This window comes from Triticum dicoccoides, chromosome 3A, assembly GCF_002162155.2.
Source record: "Triticum dicoccoides isolate Atlit2015 ecotype Zavitan chromosome 3A, WEW_v2.0, whole genome shotgun sequence".
Classification (NCBI taxonomy): domain Eukaryota; kingdom Viridiplantae; phylum Streptophyta; class Magnoliopsida; order Poales; family Poaceae; genus Triticum; species Triticum dicoccoides.
In genome coordinates this window covers 17,512,004-17,521,796 of record NC_041384.1, presented here as the reverse complement: position 1 = coordinate 17,521,796, position 9,793 = coordinate 17,512,004, and the positions used below count along the sequence as shown (strand labels likewise).

General features: G+C 44.6%; 1 protein-coding gene and 1 pseudogene across 2 annotated transcripts; both read right to left on the bottom strand.

Annotated features, from left to right (window-relative positions):
* Window positions 1-1,014: 1,014 nt before the first annotated feature.
* LOC119266732 lies at window positions 1,015-3,865 on the bottom strand (annotated as a pseudogene).
* Window positions 3,866-5,327: 1,462 nt separating this feature from the next.
* On the bottom strand, window positions 5,328-7,650 carry LOC119266731 (E3 ubiquitin-protein ligase SINA-like 7). 2 transcript variants are annotated; one of them, XM_037547998.1, is made up of 3 exons: window positions 7,423-7,650; window positions 6,762-7,003; window positions 5,328-6,519 (listed from the first exon to the last, which is right to left on the bottom strand). In XM_037547998.1, exons 2-3 carry the CDS (start codon window positions 6,894-6,896, stop codon window positions 5,632-5,634), a joined length of 1,023 nt encoding a protein of 340 aa, XP_037403895.1. In that variant the 5' UTR covers window positions 6,897-7,003; window positions 7,423-7,650; the 3' UTR covers window positions 5,328-5,631. The 2 variants fall into 2 exon arrangements, with proteins under 2 accessions (XP_037403895.1, XP_037403896.1); XM_037547999.1 differs by having other exon boundaries at window positions 7,435-7,650.
* Between the last annotated feature and the right edge of the window lie 2,143 nt (window positions 7,651-9,793).

The window sequence follows — 9,793 nt, the reverse complement described above, 5'->3', positions numbered from 1 at the left end:
GGACAAAAGCCCTGTTTTCTACTAGTGGTTTAGAATCCTGCGAATCAAAGAGGCCCTCAAGTTTGGAGGTGCTGCATTTTTAGAATCATGAGAATCAAAGAGGCCCTCAAGTTTGGAGGTACTGCACAGATGTTTTTCGGTAGATTGCATAGCCTTATAGTCTAATTAACTGTTTACCATATTGGACAATAAATCGCTGCAAAGTTCACATAGGGTTTTTTTGCGGCAAGGCCAAATTTTATTCATCAAAACACACAAATTGCGGGATACATGTCGTTGCATCATGGGGCTGGCCTAGCCACACATGCCATCCTAAAGCAAGATTATGGGAAAATCTAGCTAATCTATGTGCCTCATAGTTATTGACACAACCTTCAAAAATAAAGTTACATAAAAAAGATGAAGCTCTAGACTTGATCTCACTGGTGATAGCTACATAGCGACCTAAAGTGCCTTTGTCGATATATTGAACCACCTGTTTGGAGTCTGAGGCTATCACAAACTGATTGATATGAAGATCGCCAGCAAGACAAAGCGCCTCGCAACATGCAATCGCCTCCATCGTCGCCGGATCATCCACCCCCGCTACCACAAGCGCTGAACTGAACTGCCCAGGTAGTTACCGTCATTGTCGTGGCATACTACGACCGTTGTTCCTCCTCGTCCCTGCCTGATGCCCGCATCAACATTGATTTTAGCATATTGAGGGGGTGGGGCTCTGGGCCGCCTTGATGCATTCCCGCCCATGGTTGCCTGACCAGCAGCATGGTGAGCTGGCTGACTTATGCTTATTGTTCATAAGCTTGATAGTTGTAGAGTTAAATTTAGGACTCTGATAAGCGCCATATGTGTGGCACGAACACATGACAATTTCAAACGTTTTTATGACAAGTTTAGTGACGTGAGGATGACAATTTTCTTTTCGGATGATGTGTCTTTTTTTCCGGATGGCAACGCCAGTTGTAAAAAACGTCAGGTCCGAGAGCTTCGTGCCACACATATGACACTTATCATTTGGCTAAATTTACTAATCTAACATCATTCGAAAGGTTGCCCTTGGAAGAAGCACCACCGGGAGCTTGATTTCCTCACAAATTGCAGGAGCTGGCATCATCAGCGAGCCGAAAGCTGCAATCGCATCCATGCATTCAGACTCTAGAGCCACACGCTGCACACTAATGCTTACTTAACAACGTCTAGCAGATACTACTTGAGACCATAAATAAAGATAAAGACTTGACATATATATCCTGGAACCAGAACTGCAAAAGCCAGGCAGAACAACAGCAACCAGCAAGTCCACGCTAATCCTTTAGCATACACAAGCACGGCTGGCACTTGGAGGTCTGCCGAGACTTACAGGTCTATCATCATACTCATCCTCCTCCTGCGCATCATCATCATAAGTATCAGGACTTCGTTCAGCAGCAGGGGGGAATCTTCTGAGAGATCAAGGTATTTCATCCTCCTCATCATCAGTATCAAGACAGATACTTTGAGGTCCGCTGAGACTTCGAGGTCTATAATGAGATACCCTCCTCATGCTGCGCATCATCATCCTTGCGAACCATTCATCATCATCATCATCATCATCGTCATAAGTATCGGGACTTCGTTGAACAGCAGGAGTCGTGGTCTCTCTTCGAAGATGGGATCTGCTGATACGTAAAGGTGTATTATCCTCCTCATCACCATCATGGTAAGTATCAGGCGTTTGGTGAAGAGCAGGAGTCGGGCCATTTCCTTGAAAACAAGATCTGCTGAGGCTTAAAGGTTGATGATGAATGCTGGCTCTAAGCATGAACCGTTTGCATCATCAGAAACCTTTCCCTTGGGAAGTATCAAGTCATACACTGTCGGAAGCCCATCAGAGAGTGAAGAGCTTCTTATGTGGCAGCTTGTACATCCACAACAGCCCGTCGTTATGCAGTCGTAACTCATATTACATGTGAACTTGGATTCTGTCATGTTTGGTTGGACGCAGACGACTGAGATGGCATGTCCGTAAGGCTCTGATGCCATGCTGAGCAAGAAAAAGTAGTTGTTCCCGGTGCACTTCACAACATGTAAGCCCGGCTGTAAGCAGAGAGACAGCATGCCAGAGTCTGGGAGGGTTGTCGACGGACACTTGTGCTGGGTGGTGAAATGGTCCAGGAGCACCTTTGTTGGTCCAGCGAAGCCACAACCCGACTCTGGGCAGAAGCATGGGGCATACGTGCATGCCTTCTTGTGTTCTTCTTTCTTGTAGTAGGTGACCTTCTCTGCACATCCATACTTGTCATTGGAGCAACCTACTGTGACCGACTGGACGACATGTTCCATCCCAAAGCAGCGCTCAAATGAAGTTTCTACAGAGCATAAGTGGCACTTGTTGTTCAATCGATCCGCGCAGCAATCCTCGCATATGAAATGCCCCACGGAGCACTGTGGAATAGAAAGGATTAATGGAGCCCCATGAGGAGAACTTGTAACATAAATATATTTTAATTTCAAGGAACATAAAACAACATGATAGGTAATCTATAGTTCATTGTTTGAGTTAAGCCATTATGCCACATTCACAAGAAACACGTCCTTGCCAAGTAGCACTACGTCCAAAGAAAGATTGCTTCCATAAAAGCTCTAATTTTATCTTGAGCTTTATCACAACTGAAATAAAAGCTCGGGTTCAAAGACAAGCCAACAACATAGTGCATTTACCTGGAATATCAGAGGACTGAGGGGCACAAAGCAGATGGGGCAGTCAAGGGACTCCAGCCCCAAGGTGACATTGAGCCTCTTGGCGCTGCTCTCACCCTCTCGCTGCGCTTCAGGCTTTCTCTTGCTAGAGCTACTATCATCCATCGCCAACAAAATTCCAAGGCGCCCGCAATATCTTCCTTGGTGTGCACTGCTAGTATCACAAACCGCAACCGAGATCCAAACCTATCGATCAACACAACCTCACTGCTCTATTCTCATGTTCCACGAGATATTCTGATAGAAAGCCAACAAAACAATTAAACATTTGCAAACAGGCTAATCAACAAACAGGTTGACGACTGGAATTTCACACAATGGGCATTCTTAATATCTGAGCACTCTCATTGTTGTTTAAATTTAGCCTCTATAACTAGGTACACTATTGTGATTATCTATAACAAAGCTGTAACATAGGTACTAGTACTGCATGTTAACAGTTTGACTAATAATTTGCAGTCCAAAACATTTGCTCATCTGAAAAAATTCAAAACTACAATTAGTAAACTCGAACATGCTCTCAACACTATCCAATCCGCAGGAGCATAGCACTGCTAACATGCTTAAACAAAAACAGTTGCTCCTCCACCTGAACAAAAACATTTTCTCATATGTACTAATTCGAACTACAGTTTGCAAACATTTGCCCCTACAAGCATTTGTGAGAACCACCTATCAAGCTGCACTGGGCACCATCCAATCTGCAGCAAGCATTATATTCTCATCACAACATCCAATCTACAGCAAGTACTCGTTCAATACAAAAAAAAAATCCATACAGGCATTTTCACAAACACTTTCCATGCAAGCTCCATTACACAATGTAGTCTCACAGTATGCAGTACAGAGGAGTAATCAATCATCACATTTTCCATACGAACAGAGGTTGGCTGACGGAGGGGAGATGGAAGAGGGAGGGTGGATGGGTCGGTTCTTAGATCTGAGGGAGGAAAGAAAAGGGAGGGTGGGGGGCAGGAGGCAGGTTACCTGCTGCTGCCGTGGTGGAAGCGAGCCGCGGCCGGAGAAACCTGGACCCAGCCGCCCGCGCGTGTCGACCTGAGACTGATCGGAGTTGGGGAAGAGGAGGCGACGGCGACGGCGACGGCGGCAGCAAGGGTCTGGCAGCGGCCAGCGAGCCAGCGACAGGCGAGACGTGTAGGAGCCAAGGATAATGGGCTGTATTTTATGGGCCTGGGACACACACACTCTCTCTCTTTCTCCATCCATCATGAGTTCATGACGGTTTCTCTCCCTAAATCAAAACTTCAGAGCACATGATTAGTCTCTAAATTCCAAATCAAGTAGTACATTTTGGGATTTAATTGTTATTATTTTACAAAAAGCATTTCGATTTATTAATTGAACCAGTACTACAAACACCTCCAATAAATATAAAATAAAAAGTTGCATCCATGAGGGTCGACCGCCTTCATCCCCTCGAGCATGCTGATGGCGTGCCATTGGATGCCGCTTCATCACCCGGAACCAGCCTATCACCGTTGTCCATGGAGGGAAAGCTATTGAAGCAACTATCCTACCGAACAAACACCTTGGAGGAGAAACCGTCACCCATGGCTTAGCCAATGAAGGAGAAGGGGGCGGCGACCTACCGGTGGAGGGGAGATGGTAATGCTATGTGACCAGAGATCGCCTCTCCTAGGGTTTGGAGAGGAATGGTCTAGTAAAGTTTGACTTGTATTTATTTGATAATAATTTTATCAGATCCCCACAGAAGAATATGTTTGAAGCAATTGCACCTTTCAACGGATTACTAGTTTATAAGATATTTATCCACAAACAGAAAAGATGCCAGATGTTTAATAAAGACAACTTGAGAACAAGTCTGTTCAACTAAATTACAAAAAGGGCACGACATTTAGTACAACGTTTAAACATAGCCATCATTTTTGCAAACAAACACACAAAATCTCCAAACAGTTTTGTTTCAAATAGCACTAGTGACCCCTTAATGGGACTTCGATAGAGTTCCTGACTGGCAGGACCCGTTTGTTAGAGATGGTATGGCCGCACAAGGTGACGCGCAAGCCTTTTTTAGCACAGTGTAAGTCAACCCACAGGCCCCACGTTCCAGCAACTCTCCCATCCCTAATTGCAAAAAGAAAAACAATTGCTTCATTTCACATTCATTTTTCTTTTTGCAATTTCAGGGAATGCAATTAGTTTCAAAACTCCTAATCAGGTAGTATTTGAGCTTTTTAAGTTTCAACATTGCCACATCATACAAACTTGAAGCGATTGTGACTTTCAGCAGAACCTCACAATCTGATTACTATCCTCTCTATAAACTTACTTTAAATGACTTCAGAAAGTTTACGATCTTTATCCTAGACATGGTAACCTGTTACAATTTTGCCATCATACAGTAGCAGGCAGTATTGTGCCTGGCAGTATTATCACTATGCCTAGCTTGGTTTTTGTGCACACAAATAAATAAAAATATTCCTATGATTCAGAAAGACAATTCATTTCATTGATATTGCCGATATATGCAATATATGCAACATTGGGAACTCATGAATGCACAAAGAAACTGAAAGAGAGGGCATCCCTGTTATGGTGCAAGATTATAAAACAGGATAACTCCAAGTTAGTGGTTCATCGATACAAATGTACCGACATAGCATAATATTTTTCTAGTACATCAAGGGCAGCCTCACATGCCACGGCACGAGTTCCGGACAACAAAACACATAAAGAAGGTCAAAACAGCTCCGATACTTAGATCATACAGGTTCTCGTCATACATATATCCTGGAACCAGAATGGTGAAACCCACCCAGGCATATTATTAACGGCGTCCACACACCAACGCTAAATCTCTAGCATACATGAGCACGATCGGACCTTGAAGGTACATCATCAATCGACCTATTAATCAAGCAGGGACACCCGTTTGAGAGCACGCTCGAATGTTGAAGGCACATCATCATCGTCATCAGAAGAATAATCAGGAAACAGTAGCTTTTGAGAGGAAGTCGGGCACTTTCCTTCAATACAGGATCTGCAGACTATATCGCCATCATCATCAGAACGACGAGGAAACAGGGTCAATGGAGTGGAAGTCAGGCCCCTTCCTTTAACATGGGATTTGCTGACACTTGAAGCTTGATGAATGGTGATTCTGAGCATGATAAATTTTCGATCACCAGAAATCTTTCTCTTGGGTGGAATTAAGTCGTAGTCCGTCGGTAGCCCATCAGAGAGTGTAGAGCTTTTTATTTGGCAACTTGCACTTCCACAATAACCTGTCCCAGAGCAGTCATAACTCATACAACATGTGAACTTGGGTTCCGTAGCATTAGGTTGGACGCAGACGACTGAGATAGCATATCCAAGACGCTCTGGCTCCATGTTGAGCATGAAAAAATGGTTGTTGCCCTTGTTGCGGGGTGCCAGAACATGTATGCCCGGTTCTAAGCGGAGAGCCACCGTCCCATGATATGGGAGGTCTGTACATGGAGACATGTGATAGATGGTGAGATGGTCCAGGAGCTCGTGTGTCAGCCCAGTGAAGCTGCAGTCGGACGCTGGGCAGAAGCATGGGCCATACGGGCATACCTGCTCATGTCCTTCTTTCTGATAGTATGCGTGACCCTCTCTGCATCCATACTTGGCATTGGAGCAAGGAAATGCGACCGACTGGACGACATGTTCCATCCCAAAGCAGCGCTTGAAGGAAGTTTTGATAGAGCATGTGGGGCACTTCTTGTCCAGTATCTTGTCGCGGCAAGACGAGCATATGAAATGCCCAACAGAACACTGTGGAAACGGAATGATTAATTGGGTCCCCATGAGAATAACTATTAACATAAGAAAAAATGAATACTGCATCAAGAAGATAGGTTACTGCTACACATTCCATTATTTCAGCTACCACGGCTATTATGTTACGTACAATGATAATTCGTCAAAGGTCTTCTCTTATGTTGATCTTTATAAGAAATGAAATAAAAGCTTGTGTTCAAAACAGGTCAATATGTACATATACTTAGTGCATCTACCTGATAAATCTCAGTCCTGAAGTGCTCGAAGCAGACTGTGCAGTCAAGGGTCTCCTTCAGTATTCTGACGTCCATCCAGCGGTCTCCCTCTCTCAGAGCTTCGTCTCTCCTCTTATTGGAGTTACTGCCGTCCATCGCCAACAAAACTCAAGTGTACCAGAACTAAATTGCTTGCTGGTTGCTGCTGGTACTACAGACCGAAACCAAGATCCAAACCTGAAACCACCGCTCCTTTCTCCGGCCTGTTCCACAAGACCACAAGATATACTGATAAAATTCATGGATTTGGAAGTGACACTGGTGTGGTAGGCATAATAAGCTAGAAAGGTACTGTAATTGTTTGGGGCCAAGATAGCAAAGGAAAAGCAACAGCACAAGCACAAATTACACACGACAGGCAAATTAATCGAGTGGTGGAGTACCACGATTTCACATCTGCTATTTCTCTTGTTTCGGGACAGTAAATATTGAGCTGAATTGCCACGTTACTGGGATAATAATAAGAACAGTGACGAACTAAGGATGCACATGCGAGTAATCTGACAGAGAAGCAGTAAAAAGAAGGGCTTTATTCCGGTTCAAAATTGGGCATTGGCATTAGCAATGCGACGCTGGCGACGGAGGAAAGTTCCGAATCGGGAGGGATGCAGCGCGGCCGTACCTGAACTAGTACCTGGTGGCCTCGGGGTCTATCCGCTGCAAGACCTAGTCGCCATGGCCGGCCTCGAGGCCGCCGTCGAAGAAGAGGCCGCTGCTCCCTTACCGGTGAGCTCTCGGATGGGACAGCGCGCTCGTCGATCCGATGCCGGCCGGTGGGAGCGGGAGAAGCGGAGCGGAGGAGGGAGCGAGAGCGCCGGCGACGGCGGCAAGGGTTTGGGTTTTCCCCCTCTTTCTCTGAGAAGCGAGGGTTGGGTTTGGGATATAGCTGGCCAAACGGGCCGGGCTAAACAGGCCGGCCCGCGAGCACGCCGGCACGGCCCGCCATGGGCCAGGCACGGCACGGGCTAAACGGGCCGTGCCCGGCACGCGGCACGCCTTGGGCCGTGCCTGGGCCTGGAGCCTGGGCACGCGGGCCGGCACGGCATGGCCCGTTTAATTTTTTTATATATTTTTTAGATTTATATATATATATATACCTAAAATACAGCCCAATAGGCCTAAAAACCAGCCCAACAGGCTGAAAATGTGCAGCCCAACGTGCTAAACGGGCCATCGGGCCGGCCCGTTTACTAATCAGGTTGTGCCTGGGCCAGGCACGATTAGCACGGGCCGTGCCGTGCCGGGCCGGGCCGGCCCGTTTGGCCAGGTCTGGTTTGGGAGGAAGGAGCGCCGAGGCTAAATAATGGGCTGGGCTGTGCCTGATATGGGCCCGGTATTTGAGTGTACTTTGATGAATTCAACTTTTCTTTTACCCGTGAATGTTCGCGCGTTGCAACGAAACAGAAGGAAAAAAAATTTGCTGTTATATTAAATTAGAAGTGTATACAAAAATAATAATCAATACACTTGCTAAGAGCCGCAGCCTGGAACACACCTCTGATGACGGTGTGAGAGTGCGTTGAGCGGCGGAGAAACCTTTCAAGCGAGCATCACTGCCCTGGCGCAACTGCGTCGGGGTAGCCATGGTCAAATTTTACATGTCCATGTTAGGACGATAGAGATTGCGGAGGAGGGACGGACGGAGGATGTAGATTGGGGAGGAGCAGCGGCTGGAGGATGGACATTGGAAAGAAGTGGCGAGAGGGGAAAAGGGCAATCGTAAATTCTTCTATGATGAAAAGTAAACAAAGTTTGATTGCTACTGTACCAACAAACCACTAGAACTCTGAAAATGCTCAATGGAGCTCGGCTTCCATGGATGCCGAATTTGAAATGACCAAAATTCAAATTTGCACGTTTCATTTAAAAAATACACATATAATTTGAGATATAATGCACAAGTGTATAAATTTTTAGGACGAAATACATTAAAAGTGGTGCTACACACAAAAAAAATCTGAGGCTTTTCGGTAGATGCACGATTCATGCTCAAAGTGCATGAGTTTGTTGTTTTTGCACAGATCGCATTTCAAGCTATTTTGCCTTGAAATTTTACAAACATACACATCAGATCCTTGTTTACTTGTACAATTTTTTTTTGATCTTTTTGAAACTAGGAAGTTTGAATTTTGAATTTTACAAAAATTTCAGTCTACATGGAGGTTCAGCTCCAAAATGCCCCACTCGAGAACACCTGCTGCTATGTATTACTTCCTTCGTTCCAAAATACTCAAAGTTCTAGGATTTTTCTAAGCCAATCCTTTTAAAGTTTGATAAAAAAATATAGAAAAATGTGCTAAATCTACAATATCAAATATATAGATATATAATAGAAAAATATATTTCATAATGAATCTAAGGAAGCAATTTTGGTGTTGTAGATGCTGATATATTATTTTATAAACTTGATTTCTTAAAATAAAGTTTGACTTAGGACAAACCTAAAACTTAGATTATTTGGAACGGAGGTAGTACTTGTCTTCCCTGTATAGCAACTAGATACATTCTTCACCCGTTAGCTTTTTTCCCCCTATGCAGTAAAATTAATTCTTTGATCTAGTATCACTTCTCCTCTTTTTCTCTCTTATTCTCTTCTCTCCACAACTAGGCCATATTGTTAAGATGCAAACATTGCCTTTGCAAACTATGTTGATACAAACAACAAGAATATGGAAGGTTAAGTTTTAGCATTGTTTGTGTGAAACTAATGGTATGGCACATGATCAAGCTAGTTTCTATGTACTCACGTTCATAATCTTGTCGTGGCCGGCATAAGTACTAAAGGGCAGAGAAACTGCCGACAGAAGTTGAGTAAAGAAGGCACACATACTGCCAAAACTACACTTGTTTTTTTTGCGGGAAAACTTCCGATCTTTTCATCTTCAATCATGGTAGTACAACGAACATCAAAAATAAAAATTACATCCAGATCCGTAGACCACTTAGCGATGACTACAAGCGCCAAAGCGAGCCGAAGGCGCGCCGCCGTCATC

What these genes read in the sequence shown, in the direction of transcription:
- LOC119266731 (XM_037547998.1), bottom strand. Translation starts at nt 6,896, where the DNA reads ATGGACGGCAGTAACTCCAATAAGAGGAGAGACGAAGCTCTGAGAGAG. An exon ending in TCAGGACTGAGATTTATCAG is followed by an intron (nt 6,520 to 6,761) that starts GTAGATGCACTA and finishes CCGTTTCCACAG; the next exon opens with TGTTCTGTTGGGCATTTCAT.